This window comes from Pezoporus flaviventris, unplaced genomic scaffold, assembly GCF_033815535.1.
Source record: "Pezoporus flaviventris isolate CSIRO_AGI_PZ_B2104156 unplaced genomic scaffold, CSIRO_AGI_Pfla_v1 ptg000097l, whole genome shotgun sequence".
Classification (NCBI taxonomy): domain Eukaryota; kingdom Metazoa; phylum Chordata; class Aves; order Psittaciformes; family Psittacidae; genus Pezoporus; species Pezoporus flaviventris.
This window is the reverse complement of record NW_026892645.1, coordinates 811,287-833,572: the sequence shown is the minus strand read 5'-3', so window position 1 is coordinate 833,572 and position 22,286 is coordinate 811,287. Positions and strand designations below refer to the sequence as shown.

Sequence of the window (22,286 nt, the reverse complement as noted above, 5' to 3'; positions counted from 1 at the left end):
ATTTATTTGGCTCTGCTGCCTTTTATGAAGCTACATCTTTGCTGGGCATCACCAGCATCTTGAAGCGCTTATGCCCAAGGTACCTGCTCATGTTGGAAATGCTATCCAGCCAAGGAAACCAATCCAGCGTTTCCTCTTTCTGCTGCTACAAACAACCTCAAAAGCTGAGACACAAGAAACCAGTGGTGTTTTCTCCAACATTTTCAATTAAATGCTCACTCCACTCTCCAAGCCAGACCCTGTGAAGCTGAAGCAAACAGCAGCATTGCTAAAACAACGAGAGAAAACCACAAACCAAACCCTTCCCTCAACCCAAGAGTACCCTTAAAAACAAAGAACAAGCCCAGCATCATTTAACCAGCTGGTTTAAAGACAGCACTTTAAAAGGATATAAGAAACAAGCTCATTAAGCTGAAAGACATTTTCCATTCCGAAATTATTACTAAAAATAGCTGTGTTCCTGACCTCTGCCCCTTCACCAGGGCACAGCCACTTGCCTGCTTTTACATTCACTCGGACAGAGGGTTGGAGACCTGAATTCCTGCCCTTTCTCCCCAGGCTGCTCTCCTGTTGGTCCCCAGAGATGTGGTGGGGGCCGGGATGGCTCCAGCGCCGGGGTGCAGGGGGATGCCCAGCCAGGGCAGGGGATCAGGAACAGCTCAGGGGCTGCTGTGCTGGTGCAGGAGCTGAGCTCAAGTCACTCCAGGTTAAACCAGGGGGAACCTTTGGACCCTCTGGACTTGGTGATGTATTAGAGCAGCTCTGAGCCGCAGCCTGGAGTCACTCCCTGTGATGCTGCAAGTCAATCCCCTTCTAGGTTAAATCCCTCAGCCTGACAAGAGGGGGAAAACCAACCCACAAACACAGGGGAAGAATTAGCGCAGGCTGTGAAGTTTAATGAGGTCTTGAGAGATCAGGCAAGCAACCGGACAGATGTCCTGGATCCTCAGAGCACAGCTCTGGATCATGTCGCAGCAGCTGACGGAGGCAAGCTGCAGCCGCGCTGTAGCCAGCCCACCATTACAGTATCTGTGCCTGGATTTAGGAATGATGCTGGGTGCGAGTTACTCAGCCCGAGCCGCAGCACCAACCAGGGCAGGATGGCCTGGTCTGCAGATGGGCTTCAAGCCGAGCTGCTCACGTCCGGAGGCAGCACCGGGGCAGGGAGAGGCAGGAGATGGAGCAGGGCTGGTTCCCAACTCCGCTCCCTGCAAGCAGTCCAAGGGCGGCCGGCGGGAGCATGGGAAAGGCTCCTCACTGGTATTTCCTGCTCAGCGCAATCCCGATCCCGATCCCAATCCCGCGGCGCTGCCAGCAGCAGAGGGGCCAGGACTTCATCACACGACAGTGATGCACTGCAGCACGAGCCTGTGGGGTGGGGAGTCCCCAGTGACTCCCTTCACCCCTGAAGTAACCCCCGCCAATGGCACTGCATGCAAGTGCCTTCATCCCCAGACCCTCAGTGCTCACTCCCACCTCTTCACAAGACCTCTGCCTCCCTAACTCCAAGGCAGAGTCCACATTTTCCCTTCAAATTACAATGCTGCTGATACACAGACACCTTAGACCTCAACGAGGAACAGATCAAGCAGAGTTACGCTTCTGGATTCAAACGGCCACCCCCACAGTAATAATCCCTGCTTTAGTCAAGATCCCTGATGGTAATCTTAATTTTGTTGGCTATCTGGTATTTAGTGGGAGACAGAGAACAAACCCCAAAGCCTCACACAGCTGGCAGTAATTCATAGAGGAAAAAGTTCCCAGTTGCTTGTTTATTACCGCTGCAAACCCTCAGAGTCCAGAAGGCTCATTCACCGTGAACACAGTGCCAGGATCTATCTTAGATGCTCTGCATGGGGAGCAGCAAGAAGAGGTGTACACAGCAGAAGGAACCTTCTGCTCCCGCAGACTTTCACCCCCTCAAGCTGAGCCTCACAGCCCTGAACCAACCCCTCCTCCATCCATCCTTCCTTCCTTCCTTTAAATCAACCTCTTGGCTATGCAAGAAGCCCTTTCCTTTCACCCCTCTGGCACAAGTTTTGCGTATGCACCCCTCAGCCCTCATCCTCCCAGCATCACTCTGCAGGTCTGCTCACCACCAGGCAGGGTGCCTTTAGCAGCTATTCTCTCATCAGAGCTACAGTCCTTGGTTCAGAGGGTTTTACTGTACTTCCATGACACACAAATACCTTTGGGCTACAAGAGAGATGCTTCCCCAGCAGAAATCTTCTGTGCTTTTATGCAGCAATAAATTAGGTCTCCAGAGAAAGATAATTTTGGGGGAAATGAGGCCTATTATCCTGGTTCTGTCACTTAAAAGATGCAACAAGTTTACACTAGAGGATAAGAAGCCAGCTATGTTGCGAGCATACAGGCAAAAGGAATTAGCAATACAGGATTTAGCCCAAAACTGTTCAAACCGAGGTGATGGGGAGGCAGCGGGACTGGTGCAAGGACAAGGCTCCTGCCTGCCAAAGGATGGATGCAATGGGAAGGATGTTCTGGGTTTGGCAAATCAGGTGGCTGTCATGTGTGAAACTCAAGAGCTGCCCAAACCCAAAGCTCAGCGAGATCCAGCTTCTCACTGTCAGATCTGGGATAACACTGGGACATCTCCAAACCTGCCCCGAGTTTTTCGGTTTATAACAAGCAAAAGGTTTCTCTGAGGACTGGGAGAGTCATTCCAGCCTTCCCTACACAGGGATCATACCCCAAACATCTGCTCACTGCCGATGCCCTGGCTTCCTGCCCTTCCCTGAGCTGGCCCCAGCAGTGCCAGTGTCAGATCCGCCAGCACTGCCCGAGTCCGGAGGATCCCATCTGTCACACTTCTAAATAATTGCCTGATGGTTATGAATTCATTTGGTATTCATTGTGATAACGTTAATCAAGATGAATTAATCGAGTCCTCACGCTGTATGCACTCCCTGGGGAATTCCACCACCATGGAGGAATTAATTAATGGACCTGTAACATCAGTGGTGCTGCCCATGCAATCACCACCTGCAGCAGGCATGAAGCAGGACCCGATCACCAGTGTCAGTGCAGGCTGCAGGGTTAAAGCGTTACTGATGGTGTTCCCTTCTCACTACTGCGGGGTTGGTTCCCTTCCCAGCTAGCTCTGGAGTCTCTTCCCTATGGATGCTGGCTGAGGCATTCTAGGGGTCTGAAAGGAAAGCAGGTCTCCAGCTTCCAGTGCAAGGCTCCGGATGCAATGCCAGGGCAATGGGATGCTCCACAATGCTCCACTCTCCAAACCACAGGAGACTTCTTGGCTTCATTTTAGCCACCCGAGTCTCCCATGGCTGGAGATCAGCCTTTCCTCCTCCTGACGCACACATCCCATGGGATCCTGCGTGCTCCATGCTCTGCCCATCTGCGGAGCAGCCAGGGCAGTGCCACCTCCTGCACACGGAGGATTATTCCTGCACTGCCCCTCTCATCTTCAGCGGCATTTCCTGAATGTCTCCACCTCAGACCGGAGGTCTGGAGCTCCAGGAAGCTCCGCTCCCGAGCACCAAAGGGTTAAGCTCTGCAGGGCCACGGAGGAGCCCTGGGTGCCCCAACTCCAAAGCGATGCAATCCCCCCGCACCTCGAGCCCAGACGGCTTTGACAGCTGAAGACTCTGCTCACGGTGGGTCCTTAGGTGACCCCAGCGCGGCCGGGCTGCGCAGCACTCAGCTGCAGCTCCAGCACTGCCCTGCTTAATTAATGCTCCAGACAGGACTAAGTGCTCTTCAAAGAGAGCCGGCTGGAGCGATGCTGCAACCAGGGTGACTGGGCAGAGGGACGGGTTTATCGCCAGGCAGGGAGGCAAGTGTGGCTCTGGAGATGTAAGGGGAGAAGGCAGCAGAGAACTGAGCAGCACCACGGGGTCAATTCTCACGTCACGTCTGGTAAAAGCCTGCTCTGCCAGCAGCTTAAAACAGATGCAGTCAGCATTTAAAAAGAGCATTTGAAAGAGGCACTGCCAGGGAGCTTGAGAGCCTGCATTTAAATTCCAGTGGGGGGAGAGAGATCTTTTGTGAGACTGAATTTCCTTCTTCTTCCCAATGAGAAAACAACAGCAGCATTGGTGCTGATGGGAACAGGGCTGAGGCGGAGCAGCCAGTGCTCAGTGTGGGTGCCCAAGCAGCAGACCCTGAGGAGGAGGATGGTGCTCCGTAACCCATGAGTTAAACCTGGTCTTTGTCTCGCCAGTGCCCAGCTGGGGACCATCCTGGGGCTTGGCACTGGTTTGGAGCCCAAAAGAGACCTCGGCTGTGGCGCAAAGGCAAAATGCAAACCCCGGCACAAGCAGCCCTCCGCAAGGCTCACGCAGCTCTGGTGCACGTGATGCTGCCCACAGGAGCACCCTGGCGAAGGAAAGGTACCCACAGCACCCCTGGGAGCCCGCGGCAGGCTCCCCCTGCCTCACCTTCTCGCTTCATGCCCATGGCAAGACACTTCTGGTAGCGGCAGTACTGGCAGCGGTTGCGCTGGCGCTTGTCGATCAGGCAGTCCTTGTTGTCGCGGCACGTGTAGGTCAGGTCCTTCCGCACCGTGCGCTTGAAGAAGCCTTTGCAGCCCTCGCAGCTGTAAACCCCGTAATGCTTTCCTGTGGGGGGAGAATCGGGTTAGGGGGACTCAAGACACAAGAGGATCTTTGTTCACCATGAGAACAAGCAACCATTGCAATAATCTCCACAGGGAGGTGGTGGACAAGATGCTGGGACATCCAGTCTAGGTGATGCTTTGCCTAGAAAGGATGGACCAGAATCCTTGAGGTCCCTTCCAACACGGTATTCGATGATTCTGTGACTCACTGAGTGTCCCCCCTTTGCTCCCCCTGGCCACAAAGACCATCAACAATTCCCAGGGCCATGTCTGTGGGAAGCAGGGGTTTCTTGGAGCTGTGAATTAAAAAGCAGTGACTTCCATAAACCAGGATGCCCTCCACGGGCTACCACCAGCCTTATACCCAGGGAAAGCCCTTGTCATTTCTTAGCCATACATCAGGGGTGAGCATGCAGTGAAACTGGGGACCCCCCCCCGATCCCCTGTGACCCACATGGACTCCCCACACCAGACACATGCCCCAGCCCACTCTGCAGCACAGAACCGCCCTCTGCTTGAAGCCTCAGAGCCAGACAGGGGCGGGAGGTGTCCCTAAGGGCCTCACAAACAAGGCAACCAGAGCAATTCTGGAGCAGAAAGCTTTTGAAACAGCATGAGAATAAAGGGAATTAGCACATCTTTATCTCCCTGGAGTGCAGACACTCCATGTGAAGCACATCTCTCTATCTGGTGAGATGTGACAATACCATTGCGGATCAAAGGATGGGTACAGAGAGGGACGCTCACTGCTGCCTTGTCTTCAGACAAGGGCTGTGCTGCTTGGGGATGAGGGTGTAACACCCTCAGCAGAGACCCCTATGGGGGCACGGGCAGCTCCTCTCCCGATGGCCTGTGTGCAGGGAGCTGTGCAAGCCCTCGCCAGGCTCCCCAGGGCACCCACACACCGCTGTGACCCCCCCGGGGCAGGCACTGGCCTCACCTGAAGATCTGTCCCCGCAGATGGCACATATGTGCTTGGTGAAGGAGGCCATCGTTCCTGAGGGATGTGCTGGCACTTTGAGGACTCCGTTGAGCCCCAGGGGGGGCTTAATGTCTTCTGTGCTGCTGACGGAGTTCATGGGCGAGTTGAGCTGTCAAGGCAGAATCACAGTGCTCAGCGGGGAGCTGGGGACACGGATGTGGGGCTGAGCAGCCCCACAGCTGGGCTGGCTGTACGCTCAGACAGGGGCAGGGGACACGCTTCCAGTGGGGACATGATTTGCAGTGATGGTTTGTGGGAGAGCTGCTGGCTGGGAGCAAGCACTTGCATGGATGATGAAGGCCAGGACACGCGCGCTTTAGCTCTGCGATTTATAGATATCCTTTTTGCATTATCCCTCCAAAGGAAACCTTCACAGCAAATAAATAGATCCCAGATGCAACAGGGCCTGGCTTTCCAGAGCTGCCTTGGGTGGGACGCTCCCCTGCAACCTCCAGCCTTGCAGCAGCCTCACTGCACACCTCCGCTTCCCTCCCCAGTGAGATGGGTCTCCAGTGGCTGGTGAAGAAAGCAGGGAACCGGCTGGAAGCTGAGTGCTGCCATGGCCCCATGGTGCTGGGACTGAGCAGCGGATGCCTGGGCTGATTCCCACATTGCCCTCTGCAGTTTTCCCCCCCCTCCATGTACCAAGAGAAACTCAGATGTGGGCCAGACACAGGGACAGCGGGCTGGGGGGAGCCGGGCTCAGGCAGCTCTGGACGCAGCACAGGCGGGAGGCTGCGGCTGCCCTCCCAGGCACACAGCCTCCATCCCTGCCAGCTGCTAAATCCAGGTTGGATACGCAGGATTTGTGCCTTGGTTTGTTGTGCTTCTCCACCCTCACAGACACACTCAGCAACTGCACTTGTCACACGTTAATGCAGGGAAATCCCAGGGCTCGTGATCCATCAATTAGAGCCACACAGCCGCTGCTCTGGCTGTGAAGGCTCCAGGCTGGTGGGGAGGGCTTAGGAGGAGGATGACTAATAACCATGGAACAGAGCAAGGAAAACCCACCCCGGAGAAATGCGACGGATCTGCCTCCCCCTCCTGCCTGCCTGTGCCAGCGGAGGAACCAAAGGCAGTGGGACCCGGTGCCACCCCGGATACGCTCCTAGGGTTTAGCTGCTGCTTGGTTACCCTGTGAGAGACTGGGCAGGGGAGGGATGAGTGGGCCCCAGGCAGGAGCACTCGTTGGGGTCTGTGGGCCCCCAGGCACGAAGCCTCTCTCTGAGCTACCCTGCAAGCTGCTGGCTCTGCTGTACCACATCCCTCCAGCTCCGGGAATTCCTCCCAGGGCACTTTTGGAGCCATTTCGTCATTGCCTGAATTTCTTTACTATGAGGGTGGTGGGACACTGGCACAGAGCAGCCGTGGCTGCCCCATCCCTGGCAGTGCTCAAGGCCAGGTTGGACACAGGGCTTGGAGCAAGCTGCTCCAGTGTAAGGTGTCCCTACCCATGGCAGGGGTTGGAGCTGGGTGAGCTCTAAGGTCCCTTCCAACCCAAACCATTCCGTGCTCCTGCGATTCTATGCCGATGATAATAAACCTTTCCTCACCACAGAGCTCACGGAGCCAACCACGGCAGCCCCAAGAGCCCCTGGGGGGCACAGTGTGCAGAACCACAACGGGGCAAGGGGGGGGGGTCACCCACCCTCCTCAGCCCCACACCCAGCAGGAGCCGGGGCTGGAGCTGAGTCAGCCCGGGCTGGGCTGCAGGAAATCACGGGTTCCTCTGCCCGCGCCGGCCGGGCACCACGTGCCGGGGGTTCCCACCGCGCCCGGCGCCCGCGCTGCCTCCACGGCCCGGCTCAGAGCGGAGCCCCCGGCGCCTCTCCCTCCCCTCCGCACCACAGACCCGGGCTGTCCCTGCCGGCTCTGCTCCACCCCCGCACCCGCCCCCGGTCCCCCGGGCACCCTCACAAAGCCCTGAGCAAAGGCAGCGCGGCTCTGGAAAAGCCCGATCCTGATCTGCTCCCGCTCACCCGAGCCGCTGCCAGCGATGCCTGGGGCGGCTGCGAGCGCGTGGGCAGGGCCCTCCCCCCAGCCCCTGCGGAAAATCCTGATTTTTCCCGTTTTTCCAGAATCTGTAGACAAGAGGGCTTCAAAATGTGTTAAATCCCAGTAAAGCGCTGGGTCCGCCCCCACAGCGCGGCTGAGACCTTGCTCTCCACTGCAAACTGCCCCTGCTTTCACCAGCTCCTGCCCCAGACGCCTTACCCCAGCTGCGTCCCAGCATCCCTGCGTGCTGGGATCCCATGGCAGGACCCCTGCCTCACGCCCTGATACTGGGGCTGCATTTGGAAACCTGGGAAGTTGCACAGTGCAGTGGGAGGGCGCCGGGAGCGGTTTGAGCATCCTCTGGACACTGGTACCCAGGGCTGCTGGCTCCTCACCCTGGAGGAGCCACATGGGACAGGGATAACACCCAGCATTCCACACCCCTGTCCACCCCAGCTGCTGCAGGAGCAGGGGTGGGGGGACCACCACCCCTTGCACGCCCTGTGCCCTTCTGCTCCGCTGGCTCTCCGGAGGTGATGAGGCATGGCCTGATGGCAAGTGGCATCTGCCATCTGATTCAAAGCACCTTCCATCAGTGCCATCCCCGTGCAGCCATGGGGGCCTCTCGCCTCATTACACCGCTGCAGTGGTGGGGGGGCTGCGTTCCCCCCTGAGCATCAGCCCCACTGCCTGCCTGCACCAGCCTCATCCTCCCAGGTAGGTGTCTCTGCCTGCTGCAGGGATGGGACAGGGACCTAATTGCCCAGACAGGGAACAGATGGTGGGAACCACTAGGCTGGAGACCTCTTCGCTGTCACCTCCAGGAAAACCGCTTAAGACAAGCCCTGAACGAAGGCTCCTGCCCGGCGCCGATGGAGCCGCCGTGGTGCCAGCTCACCCCCAGCACCACATTCTCAATTCCCCTTTTCTGCCCTGCTTTTTCAGTTCCCCCGGCTCGCCGCTCCCTATAGCCACTGCAATTGATGCAGGGGGTGCATCACCCCTTCCCCATTTCCACCCCAGCTTACGGCTCATCCCCGTGTTGCTTCACATCCCCCTTCCCACTCCTTCCCCACCGTTTTGGTGCTCTCGGTGCTAATTTTGCTCCAGCCGCCCGTTCCCAGGAGCTGTTTCAGTTCCCCCTTCCCCTGGCCAAGGGACGCAGGCGGCACATCCACCCCATGCACCTCCTGCCTTGGGATTGGGACCAGCAGACCCGTTATCTCTGGGAATGAATCCAGTAGTTAAAAATAAAGGTGCCGGCAGGTGCCTGCTGGGGCCGGGAATGACTAACCCGCATCCAGGGGCAGGTGGAGGCCAATTCCTTAGTCTGCCCTTTCACTGAACACCACGGCACCAGCAGCAGGTGGCAGGGGCCAGCCCTATCATGCTATTTTTAAACAGAGCTTATCGCTCCAGGCTTGGAGGGGTTTTACCTCATCTCCAGCCAGTGAACATCATCCCTTGCCCTCGAGGAGAGCCCCTCGGTTTGCACCATGGGGACTGTGGGCTTCCCAAGGGAGAGACAGGGCAGTGAGAAGCATTGGGGTGGCTCCGGGTCCATCCAGAGCTTCAGGGTTCCCAGAGGCAGTCACTGCTCCCCTGTCACCCCCAGCCTGGGGACAAGCAGGGCAGGACTGGAGGGTACAAGCAATGGGAGGTGATGTATGGCCATACACCGGCTGTGTTGGTCCCTTGTAGCCCACCCAGGCCACTGCAGCATCCTGCTAGCCGAGGCTTGCAGCAGGGAGGGCAGAGCCCGTTCTGGATCAGGAACCCCACAGAGGTGGCCTCTCCCGGCTAAACAGGCAGCTGCAACATTCCCACCACCGCCCCTTACCTGTGGGCTGCTGGTGCCGAATCCCAGGCTGGGGGTGGACGGGACGGACATCGAGTGCGGGCCCATGGGGGAGCTGATGACGGAGAACGGAGGTCCCATGCCATTGATGGGTGAGCTCAGGGTGCTGATGGGTGAGTGGAGCTGGCCCGGGGAGCCCAGCGAGGAGCCAATGCCTGGCCCGATGGACGGGTGCAGGGATGGGGTGGCCATGGGCCCCCGGCTTGTGGGAGAGTTCAGGGATGTGGAATTGACTTGGTTGGAGAAATCTGTAAGAGAGGAAAGAGAGAAGCGGGGTTGAGTCTCCCATCCAGGACAGGACAGTCCCCAGTCTGACTGCATCGCTGCAGCAAGCCCTGAGCAGAGTCCCCCCCTCCCTGCCCTGCCATGGGGCGGCTCTGAACCTGCCCTCGAAATTCCCAGTGCACCTTTCACAACCACCTTCCGCTGGAGGACCCTCACAGGCACGAGGGCAGGCGCTGAGGGCACCTCCACCCCGAGACCTATCAGGATGCCTGTCTCCATCCTACTCATCACCCGCTGCACCCAGCTTTAAACCCTGCCCCGAAGGCAGCACCCCTGCTGCGGCTGGTGCCCGGGATCAACCCACCAGTGCTCCCCACGCTGCAGGATAACTCGGATCTACGCCAGCAGCACGGCGGGGCTGCACACGCGGCAGCACCCGCACGCGGCAGCGGTGCGGAGGGCGGTCTGTCAGGGACAGCGTGTTTGTGCATTGCACGAGCTGTGTTTGTGCATTGCACGAGCTGTGTTTGTGCATTGCACGAGCTGTGTTTGTGCATTGCACGAGCTGTGTTTGTGCATTGCACGAGCTGTGTTTGTGCATTGCACGAGCTGTGTTTGTGCATTGCACGAGCTGTGTTTGTGCATTGCACGAGCTGTGTTTGTGCACCCAGGGCAGGAGCGTGCGGGGGGAACCCTGCGTGCGCCGCACGGAGCTTCCCTGCAGGCAGCAGCGCGGGGCTGTGCCTGCCCCTGTGGCCCCGCGTCCCGGGGGAGCAGGAGGAGGAGGGCGGGAAGGGGGGGTTAAAAATAGCCTCCAGCTCTCCCGAGAGGAGCCACGGAGCCGCTCCTGGCACATTTCCTCCCCATCCTGTCACGCCGCTTGCAAAACAATCCGCAGCGAGGAAGGGGCTGGCTGCGAGCGGAGCTGCCGGAAGGCGCCGGGGGCCCCGCGGCATCGCCCTGCTCACCCCAGCACCCCCGGCACTGCCCCGGCTCGCACCAGCAAAGGGGGGCCCAGGGAGCGGGAGGCACCGGCACAGCCGCTTGCCCAGGAGCTGCTCATGGGGTCCCGGAGCCACGGCTTTTGGCTCCAGGCGCCGAAGTTGACTGAAGCTTGGGAAGCGGTGCCTGCAGTCACCTGCACGGGGCCAGCTCTATCCCCAGGATTTTGGAGCAATTAGCTCCAAATTAGCAAGCCCAGCCCCAGCAATCTGCCCAGAGATCACTGATCCCAGCAGGAAACCCCATCACGAGAAAGCAAAGGTCCAGCACAGCAGTGATGCTCCTCTCCAAAGCCATGGGGCCAGCTTCTCCAAAGCCATCCCAGCATCGCAGTGAGCCAGCACCACGGGCCTTGGCATGTGTCTCCATGGCAGAGGTGAACATCCCCATCCCTGGGGATTGGCCTCGCCTCGGCTCCCGCAGGATGTCGACATAAAACAACCGCCTGCCACCACGCCACCCGCAGCTGATTGACGTGCAGTGGCACAGCAGTAACCTGGGATATTCCTCAAGGCTTTGGGATCTGCTCCTGGGGTTTAGCACAGCAGGATTGGGCTCCCTGGCTCTCTGCTTTGGGTGCCTTTAAATGGCTGGGATGGGTGCTACAACGTGCTCCAGCCAGCTGGGATGTGGCCTGTGGGAATGGGGTCCCTGCCAGCACTTCTCTGAAGGACCCCCAGAAACTCTCACTAGCCAAGGGGATGGACGGACGGACGGACGGACGGATGGATGGATGGATGGATGGATGGACACCTTCCAAGGACACATTGGATCCCCTGGCCAGGGGAAACAGGCATTTGACCTGCCGGCAAAGGGAAGGCAGCAAAGCACAGTCCTTCCTTTAAAAGATCCTGAATAAGGCAGGAGAGGTCACAGGCAGGTTACTGGCGACCGGCCCGTGCCTACTCAAGCACATCTGAAAGCAAAGCCACGTGCAGGGCCGGCACCTCTCCTGAAACACCCATCCCCGGGTACCAAAACACCCATCTCCTGGGTACCAAAATACCCATCTCCTGGGTACCAAAATAACCATCTCCTGGGTACCAAAACACACATCTCCTGGGTACCAAAATACCCATCCCTGGGTACCAAAACACCCATCTCCTGGCTACCAAAATACCCATCTCCTGGCTACCAACATACCCATCCCTGGGTAGCAAAACACCCATCTCCTGGGTACCAAAATACCCATCCCTGGGTAGCAAAATACCCATCTCCTGGCTACCAAAATACCCATCTCCTGGGTACCAAAACACCCATCTCCTGGGTACCAAAATATCCATCGCCTGGGTACCAAAATACCCATCTCCTGGCTACCAACATACCCATCCCTGGGTAGCAAAACACTCATCTCCTGGGTACCAAAATACCCATCCCTGGGTAGCAAAACACCCATCTCCTGGGTACCAAAATACCCATCTCCTGGTACCAAAACACACATCTCCTGGCTACCAAAATATCCATCTCCTGGCTACCAAACTACCCATCTCCTGGTTACCAACGTACCCATCCCTGGGTACCAAAACACCCATCCCCTGGGTACCAAAAATGCCCATCTCCTGGGTCCCGCAACACTCATCCCTTGGGACCGTGGGAGCTCCCAGTCCCAGGCACTCTGCACCTCCCCTCACCCATCCTGTTTACACTTCCCACAGACACAGTCCCGGCACCCAGCGAGGAACTGGGTGTGAGGTAGGGCTGGTCTGGAGCAAACAGCTCAGGCAGCAGCAAGAGCCAGGGAAGGAGGCGAGAGCAGCACTAACCCTGTGCTGCACAGGCCCGTCGGGGAGAAGCGTGTGCAGGCACGGACACATCTGGGTGTGTTCTCACCCAACCCTTGGCCAACCGCTCTGAAACCTGAACCAGACCTGAACTCCTTCAGAGCACCGTGACGCAAAGCCCGGTTCAAAGCAACCCCTTGGACACAGGGATGTTTGCACTCCTCATCCAAATGCTTCCTCCTCCGCAGCCCAAATTGCACAGCGATTCCCACTGCTGTGCGAGGAGCAGCAAAGGGAAACGTTCACCTTCAAATAACTGCAAATAGGGAAAAAGATTCGGGTCTTTTTTTCCAGGGGAAAATCAAGATTCCGCCTGAGGCAACTCTGCACAGACACTTCCAGTGCCTGGAACGCTCCAGTGGGAAGATGCATATGGGAAAAATAATGACTTGAGGCGGAGAGATGGGGATCAGAGCTGGACATCAGCCATAGAATCAGAGAATCATAGAACAGTTTGGAAGGGACCTTAAAGCTCATCCAGTCCCAACCCCCTGCCACAGGCAGGGACACCTTCCACTAGAGCAGGTTGCTCCAAGCCCTGTCCAACCTGGCCAGCCAAGTCCACAGTCCTCACTCATCACAAGCATCCCTGAGGACCTTGAATGCTAAGAAGCACTAGAAAACGATGAATTACAAAAGGAAAGAAGCCTCAATTGATGGAATAACCCCATAGAAACAAACAACCCCCAAACTGATGGATACCGCTCACACTGCTGCAGATGGGAGGTATTTTGCTGAGCACGTCTGCAGCTCAAGCAGTGCGAGACTGTCCGTGTCGGGGGGTTGTGACTATCTCCTGACCAAAATAAACTCTGTGCCTGTTTCTAAAAACAAAACCCTTCTCCAAGCATTTCCCCTCGTGTCACACCCATAAATTGCAGCTATTTTCTCTGTGTCCTTTGTTTAAACACAACGACCTCTATATATCTTGTGCGATGCCCCACGGCAGTTGGGCGATGGCAACGAGAGCTCCTCAGCAGCTCAGGAACTCGCAGTGGAGCTCTTTTTCCTTTCTCTAAACTACGAACCCATGAGCCACAGAATCTGGGGGGGGATTTTTCCCAAAGAGCACGGCATTTTGGCCTGGGCCTCATGATCCATGTGCAGTGATGAAGCGTGTTCCACAGCAGGGAACCCGCCTCAGCTGAATACACCGCACGGAGACTGGAGCCACCGGGTTTGGATCTGGTCTCAAGATAAGGAGCCTAGTCCTGTTTTTCTGGCATGGTGCTCATTGCTGCCCTGCCTCCTTGCAGATCCCTGTCTCTGCAAGCTCCCCTTTGGAGCCATCATCCAGTGGGGAAACTGAGGTACAGAGAGAGCAATACCCTGACAACACAACAGCCCCGTCAACAGACACAGAGCAAGCAGGGCTCAGGCTTCTGTGACCTTCACCAAGGTCACACAGGAAATCGGAGCCAAAGCTGGGAATAGATCCCGGCTATTGCAAGACCCAGGCAGCATCTCAACTGCTGGCTCAACCTTACTCGTATTTTCCCCCTCTCCTGCCTCCTGACAGACAGAGTTCTTGTGCTATTATTAATTCTCAGTAAGGGAAGAAAATGTCTTCATAAAACTTTAGTCCCCATCCTCATCCGGCTGCCACTCACCCAGTGCAGACAAGCACCCAATGGCCCTGAGCAGCTTCATTGCTCTTTTCCATCCCCTTGGCATTCCTGGGGCAGAAAGCTCCAGTTTGGACCAGCAGACACCCACGTCTGGATCACAGAATCACAGGACGGCAACCTTAAAGCTGACTCAGCAGCATTATCATGGGCTGTGATTTACCATTTCTAGACCACAAAATGTCCCGGGGCAGAAACAAACAACAGCGCAGAGGTGCTTTTTTCCCAGGATAGCTCATTTGTACCAGAATAAACTGTACCAGCATAAGCTCTCCCCAGCATAATCTTCATTTACGTGTAAGAGGCTTTGCCAGTAAAGCTCCAGTGACCTCGCTCTGCTGGAAAACCTTTCCTCACACAGCCAGGAGTTTGCTGGGCAGCTCCTGGGAGAGGGGAACGTCAACAAAACACATCTCCGGGCACACAGACTGCAGGAGCCGCGCTCCTCTGCAGGCGAGGAGGGTCACGGACCCAGACACAACCCCACAGCCCGTCCGAGTGGGACCAGAGGGGCTGCAGGGACCCTGTGGCTGCAGGGACCCCATGGCTACAGGGGGTGTAGGGCCCAACACCAGCCAGGCTTTGGAAAGCTGCGCTCTCACCCCTGTTTCCGCTTCCCCCCCAGCACCTCTTCCTCCCTAATCAGAAAGCAGATCAATTCTGAGTATTAAACAGCAGGAAATGCTAAATTTGGGTGGCCGCTCCCTTCCTTCAGCAGCCTCGTGCTTGGACTGTGCAGCTGAGATCAGGCTTTTGGCAACGTCCTTCTCCTCCTCCTGCGCTGCCAAGTGTCACTCTGGTGCTGACCACGTTCAAAACTGACACCCAAATGCACGGGAATCTGCGTGGAGAAGCTGCACGCTCAGAGCTGAGAGCACTGAGAGCACCGAGAGCTGCTCCATCGGTGCCCCTGCGGGTGGTGCACCCCAAAACAAACCTGGCAATCAAAACCACACTGTCCATTTGCTCCCATTCCTCAAAAGTGGTGCAGAAATCTCTTCCAAGGATCCTGACGTGATGGAGGATTCCTCCCCTCCTCTCACTGTCCCTGTGTGGGCAGCACAGCAAACCCAGGCACCAGTGGTCAACAGCCTGCACGCAAAGTGGGATGCTGAGAGCCACAGGAAGGCACCAAACCAGGGCAGGACACGAGGGTTTGCCCATAGGTTTCATGTGAAAATAGCCAGGGTAATACAGTGACCACAAGAGGTCAGGTCCTCACTTTTGTCCCTGATCAAAACCTAAAAGAACAGAGTATGTTTTCAGCAGATGGATTTAAATAGCCCCTGGCCTACAATCTTGAGTAAGTTTGCTCTCAATTTACACCAGCACAGCTGAGAACTGAAGCAAAGATGGAGCAAGAACTGACTCTACCCCTGCCAATGCTGGCTGCTGCCGTGGACCTGACAGTGCCCAACATGGGGAGACAACCCGCACGGTGCAGCCTGGCTGTTACCCCAGAAACCAGACAAGAAACAACATCACCCTGCGCTTCCAGCACATCAAACTGCATTTACAGTACTATGCCCACCAAGGAGCGGCAACTGAGCCCATTAAGCCACCAGGTGCTCCATCACTGGGAATGGGCACCCCAAGATGCCATAGAAGATGTCAGAAGATGCAGCTCTATGTTATCCATACATCCACACACCCCTCTGAGCATTGCTGCCACACCTATAGGCAAGAGGGTGCAGGAGCACTGGACCACCGAGCATGTTGGTCCTGAGTAACCACGATTTCACCCCAGCGTAACTTGACTTGTGTCTCTTTTTACATCCTTGGAGTCACTGCAGAGACAAACCCGAGGACGTCCCTCTGAGCCCCCGAGGTCCGCACAGGGGACACCCCCAGTACTGTGCCTTTTGCAGGCACTCAGAAGCCACCACGTGCAGCCTCTCTTCAGGAACCAGGTCTGGGGGTTCCTCACTGTGCTCAGCACGTTCCCGGGCAGCGCCAGCGGCACCGCAGCGCTCCAGCCCCGCACCGATGGTGGGAACTGGGGTTTGGTGGCTCCCGGCGCCGGGGGTTCCTCCTCCCTGCAGGTTTCACTCTGACCAAGCCAAAACCTCAAAGCCACTCGGCTCCTCGCCCCAGCTTCCCCCCAGTGGAACCCTTGGCACGGCCGCCCCAAACCCAGCGAGGGGCACAGCGCATCCCAGGGCCTCCAGCCCGGGCTCCTGGTCCAGGGGCTTCCCTCGGCTGGAGGAGATGCAGCAGCATCCCTCTGGTGCTGCTGCCCGGCCCCCTGAAGGCCATCAACAGGCTGCTGCCCCTCGCCCCAAACCTCGCAGTGGAGCCTGGGTGCCCAGAGGTCTGATGACCCCCACCAAGCTAGCATGGATGGGGGAGCAGCCCCACTGCGGCCACGAGGGTGCAGGAGGGGCACAGACCCCACTCTGGAGCATGCCCAGCTCCAGCACAGGGGCTCATTTCATCCTTTTTTGCCTTTAAACCCCCATGCAGCCTGCCAGGAGCCCTGTGCCCGCACAGCTCACTGCTGCAGCCGGGGGCAGAGCCCGAAGCCTGTGGGGACTGTTCCCATCTCCGAGGGGGAAAGGACTCAGAAGAGGAATTTTCCAGAAGCCGCCATGTCACTGGAGGAAACGCTCCCGAACGCCTTCCTCCATCCCTGCGGCTTCCTCCCTGCACGCACCCATCGTCAGCCACCTCCCCATCCATGAGGGGACCCACACCCCCGTTCCCTTTGCCTCTCCCCCGCAGCCGGGGCAGCCCCGAGCCCCCCTGGCAGGAGCTGCGGTGGAGAAGGGAAAAGCAGGAAGCGTGAGCAAGAGGGTGACATGGAAAGTGTGAGGAGCCCTGGAGAGCAGGGAAAGGCTGGGCTCCGGGCAGCGGAGGGGGAGGGCGCACCCAGCAAACAAGGATTCTGCTGATAAAGCAAATGTGACTCAATCACACGCTTGTGCAAAGATGTCACAACAGTCCTGAGAAATTACAGGCTCGGATTTCATCCCTCAAGGGCCGGCGCTGTCCCTGCTCTCACAATGTGCTCTGTTCTGCTGTCAGCGGCGCAGCCACTGCCCCTAATTTACTGGCTGGGAACCGCGGCAGGATCAGGCAATAATGGGGGCAGTGTGTGCCGGGCTCCGCGCGGCCCCTCTCAGCTCCGGACACTGCAGCCCCGAGCTCCCTGTGCCCCCTCCCAGCAGCCGCTGCCCCCAGCCCAGCCCCAGCTGTCTTGGGGACCATGGAACCCCAGCCTCGTTTGGGTTGAAGGGACCTTAAAGCTCCTCCAGCTCCAACCCTGCCACGGGCAGGGACCCCTTCCACAAGAGCAGCTTGCTCCAAGCCCTGTGTCCAACCTGGCCTTGAGCACTGCCAGGGATGGGGCAGCCACAGCTTCTCTGGGCACCCTGTGCCAGCGCCTCAGCACCCTCATCATAAACAATTTCTTCCTTTTATCTCAATCTCCCCTCTTTGAGCCAAAAACCTTCCCCCCTTCTCCTGTATCCTTTTGGGTTGTCCGCACGCACCCCAAAAGGAAGGTTTGGGGGGCTCAGACCTCACTACCACAGCACAAGGACTGAGCCCTCATCCCTGTCTATGTCCCCTGCGACAAACCCTCCCCAGTCACAGCCAGGAGCAAACCAGGCCATGGCCAGAGAGAACTTGTACCTCCCTGGTGCTGAAGAGCATCAGTGAAGCCAGAACTGCAACAAAAGATGCCAACAGAGGGGAACATGCTCCCTCTGTTCTGCAAAGGTGAAGGGCTGCACCCTGGGGTCCCTCCAGCCTTTCCCAATGGGCATCACCCACATGGGCACGTGGTGGAGGTGGTACCTGGGTGCTTCCTCGTGCCTGCCCATCCTGTCCCAGGAGCTCTGCTCCGAGCTCCTCACTCCATCCTGCTCCCCGAAAAGAGCTCTCTGAGAGCCCACACTCAGTGGCCCCGCAGGCTGCTGAAGCTCATTATGGCCTTTTAATTACATTCAATTGCTGTTTTATGGGCTTGTGGGCAAATGGGAAGTGATCTGATTGCCCTTGAGGGGGTGCTACGCTCTGAGCTATGAACAACCAAGCAGGATCCAGCGAGACACAAGGGAAACCCAAAAGCATCAGGCTCGCCCTAGCAGAAAGAGGTCTCCTCTCAGGTCGAGGTTCCCGCAGTGATGCGCTGCGCTCGTGGCATGCAATGAGCCCAGCAGTGAACCCGGATCACACACTGCTCCCTGCACACTGGGCTGGGACATGGACAGGAGATGGGGCTCAGATCTGGAGCTGAGCAGGTTCCTCTCCTGGGGGAGCTGCTGCCAAGCCCTGAAATGCTCCTCTCCAAAGCATGGAAAGAAGCAGCCAAAAGAGCACAATGAAGCAGAGCCAACCAAGAGCTCTGGCAAATGGGAGCCCTGAACCAGTGCTGCTGCCCCACGGGGTCGGAGGGGAAGCCCTGGGATGATGAGGTTTTCCTTATTACGGGATGGACAAGAGGTGCAGGAGTGAGAGCTCCTCACACTGCCCAGTTGTGATTCTGCTCCCATCTGTGGTCAGTGTTGAGAGCAACCACTGGCCCACATCACTCTAAAGGGTGGCGTGGCCGAAGGGATGGGCAGGAATGGATGAGGGGTTGAGCCCCATTCCCGGAGCAGGAAAGAGGCTTGCGAAAGGCTCCCCCCTGCCCGGGCAGGCTGCACAAAGGCAGGTCTGCCTGCGAGCTGCCTTTGGGTTTAAGTTTCTGGTTTGAGTCCAAAGCTAATGAGGCTGCACCAAGTCCAATCAGATACAGCCTAATTGAGCTCGGCATGGACGGGTCAATGTCCAGCGGGTCTCTGTTGCAGGCACTCTGTCAGCCCGCAGATAACTGCCAGGGCCTGGGAAGGGGAAGGACCCTGCAAAAATGCTCGTTTCATGTCCAGTCACAGCCTGTTCATGCTGCAGTCCCAGGTTAACCCCTTGGACACCACCAGCATCATCCTCGTGGCTGAGGAGCCCCAATGGCAACGCTGGGGCAGGGCTGAGTGAGTGGAGGGTGACAGAGGGCGATTGCATCTCTCCCGGTGTCACCCCGAGAACAGGCGCTTGGTGAGCAATGCCACGTGCCTTACATCACCTGGGGAGCAGATCCACCAACCCACACAGCAAACCCCCGGCCACACAGGTACCAACCAACCACAGGGCAGTCAAGCACTGGGATCAGGGAGAGCAGCAAGGGGGACCCAGCGAGTGCCAGGGTGAGAAAGGAGCAGGACAGGAGCTCTTCATGCCCATGAGCAGGTTGGAGCTGTGGAGAAGCCCCAGCTGAACCCAGCAGAGGAGACTGAGCCCAAGGCCGCACATTCACTCCCAGCTGTATCCACCGAGTATCCCAGAGTATCCACCAAGTATCTGCTGTCCCTTCCCAGAGGAGAATACAAGTCTGCACCAGAGGGCAAAGAGATGGGCAGAGGAACAGGGAGGTGAAGGGCTTTAAAGAAGGCTCCACTGAGCCCTTGCTCAGGCAGTTACCAGCATCACTGCAGGGCGCTGCCAGCCCCAGGCATCTACAGCAGATTACAGCAGGAAAACGGCAATGTCCAGCTTCCAAAGCTTTCTCTTTTCCCTCTAACCCTTCTTTGGTTTCAGCATCATCCACCTCGGCAGGAAGATGGCAGCCTCGATCCCTGCGGTGGCAGCGGGAACACCGGGAACACCAGAGCAATCCCCCTCCGCCCCCAGCCGCTGGGAAAGGCTGCTCCTGCTCAGCTGACAAATAGATGAGACGTTTCATTAATAAACCTCAGCTTCTCCCAACGCTCTGATTACGATCTCTCTGTTTGGATCCCTGCTCATATTACACGTTCGTCTCAATTATATATTCCCTTCTCTTTAAATCCCCACTTATCTCCTTTACCACGTAAATCACAGAGCGGCTCTGGGTTTTTTTCCATGCCTGACTTCCCTGCTCCAGCAGCACTTAGAAAATAAACAGCAGTTTAAACCGCCGGGGTGTGCTCCGAGCTCACCTCCCAGCAAACCACCCAGGGGGGCTGACCCTGGTCCTGCTGAGCCCCCACCAGCACCCGCCTCCAGCCCCAGTGGGTTTGCACAACACTTCAGTTCTTGCTCAGCCTGGGCCAGATCCTTACTGAGCTCCACTGGGACATCCCCTCCCAAGGCCCTCCTCCAGCCTGAGCCCAGCATCACTGCACTGGGTTGTGAAATGCAGCCAGAGCAGTAGCGCCCTCCCCATCACCCCATGTCCTCTGGCATTCCTGCGTGGAACCCTGCATCTAGTGGGGAAGGCTTCAGTAATCTTTGAGTGTTGTGCTCCACGCAGCTCCCTCCCCTTCTGGTGCCAGCAGCAATGGGCAGAAGCCGCAGCGCTGGATTCCCTCCTGTTCCACCACTGCTTGTGAGAGCAAGAGCGAGGAAGAGGGGCTCGATGGTGTGATGGGCCAGCAGTGGGATGGGGCTGGGGTGGTGGCCCTGGGTGAGCCCAGCAGAGGCACCCCTGCACAGAGAGCAGGAGCTGCCACCAGGCACCCACCCTGCGCCCAAGGCACCCTGAGGGAAATCGCATCCCCGGGAGCACCTTGCTCCTGTTAGTACAGGGACAACGGGCAGCAGAGCAGGAGCCCACATGGGGAGCATCACACCATCAGACCTTTGTGCTATGGAAAACTTCACATGATGTGCTATGGAGAGCTCCAACAAGGGAAAGCTTGGCACCACGGAGAGCTTTGAACCACGGAGAGCCTGGCAGGAGCTCCTTGCTCCCAGGGACCAGCAGCCGCATCCCTGAGGCTCCCCCAGCCCAGCCCTGACCCCCCATTCCCATCCCCGGCCACCGGCTGTGCCTTTAAGAGGTGCGGGGGGAGCGCGATGGCCAAAGGAGCAGGGATTCGGCGCGTCACATGCTCCGCAGCTGCAGCCCGGCACTGATTTATTCGCTCTCAAGTTCATCAGAGGGAAAAGCACTTTCCAGGCGCAGCGGATCCCCCTTCCCCTCCTCTGCTCCTCACCGGCGCGAGCTGCCCGCACCCCGAGCCCGGCCCCATCCATCACCCGGTGTCAGCCCCTGCCCTCGCACCCAGCCCAGGCACTCCCCTTCTCTCCCGAGCAAAAGCAAACTTCCTCTGGCTCCCTCGGCTCCGCGACCCACCGGCGAGAAAGCCATTCATTAACACGGGGCAGCGCCGGCTCCGCAGCCCCCCTGCATCCCGCGGCCCCGCAGCCAAAGTAAACGGCGGGCAGCGGCGGCTGTGTCCCCCCCGCACAATGTCCTCCGGGCGGTTCAAAAGTTCAGCGTTTTCCCATTTCCCAACGTTACTTCAGGAAATTGCTGGAGAAAGGGAAACCGGCGCTGCCGAAAGCGGCCGCGTGTGGCTGTCACAGCCCGCCCCACCGGGGCAGGACCGCGCTTCGGGACCAGCCCCATCCCCTGCCCCATCCCCACCTGTCTCCTACCTGGGTCTGGCTTCGCAGCTTGCTTGGGCACCGATGAGTTATTCCTAAAGCAACGCCAAGAGCAAAGCCCGGGCTCGCCACCGCCCCAAGCCAAGCAGCCCCAGGCGCGGAGAACACCAGGAGATGCTGCCAACAAGGACCCTGCGCTCACAGCACCGGCAGCACTCACGGAATCAGAACGGCCGGTTTGATGATGCTGCTGCCAAGTGGGCTCAAAGCATCACGCAGAGCATCCCTGGGTGCCAGGCATGCTGGGCTGGCAACCATGCCTAGGTTCCAAGTCCTAGGTCCCCAAGGAATCACAGCCTGATGGGCGAAGGGCTCCCTGCAAACGCTGCCACCAGCTCTGGCGTGCTCTGAGTTCCTTTCTTCCTCTCAAAAGCTTTCCAATTTTGCCTTTGTGCAAGCCTCAGAAGTTGCTAAAAAGCAACTGAGTCGCACCTGGGTTTTCATCAAAACCAGGTTCAACACCAGCCTCCACTGCCCATTCATAGGAAAAGTTTGTGAAATGGCTGAAACTCTTGGCAAACCTGAATTTGGGGTTATAATGAAACATGAAACTCAACGGCTTTCATGTGGTTTGGGGTTTTTGTTGCAAAACATCTGGTGCAGCAGCTTTGGGCAAGAGCACAACCGAGTACACAGCAGCGTGTCCATAGAGCAAGGAATGCACCTGCAGCACTCACCTGATTAACTCTTACTTGAAGCCATGCCACTGGTGTGGGGCTGGATCCGTGCCACTGCCTGCTCGGGGACATGGGACAGAGCTCTCAGCCCTAGCAGGGAGCCGAGGCAGGACCTTGCAGCAGCACTCCAG

At 57.7% G+C, this 22,286-nt stretch overlaps 1 protein-coding gene across 2 annotated transcripts in view; it reads right to left on the bottom strand.

Annotated features, from left to right (window-relative positions):
- Positions 1–22,286, bottom strand: part of RXRA (retinoid X receptor alpha) — an 89,938-nt gene that overhangs the window by 19,296 nt on the left and 48,356 nt on the right. The window contains exons 1-4 of one of the 2 annotated variants that reach the window (XM_061476886.1): positions 12,426–12,447; positions 9,418–9,683; positions 5,538–5,688; positions 4,419–4,598 (exon numbers count right to left, since the gene is read on the bottom strand). In XM_061476886.1, coding sequence (XP_061332870.1) covers positions 4,419–4,598; positions 5,538–5,688; positions 9,418–9,627 — 541 coding nt within the window. In that variant the 5' untranslated portion in view covers positions 9,628–9,683; positions 12,426–12,447. Of the gene's footprint in view, positions 1–4,418; positions 4,599–5,537; positions 5,689–9,417; positions 9,684–12,425; positions 12,448–22,286 lie in introns of those variants that run through there. The other variant, XM_061476885.1, reaches the window with a different exon arrangement.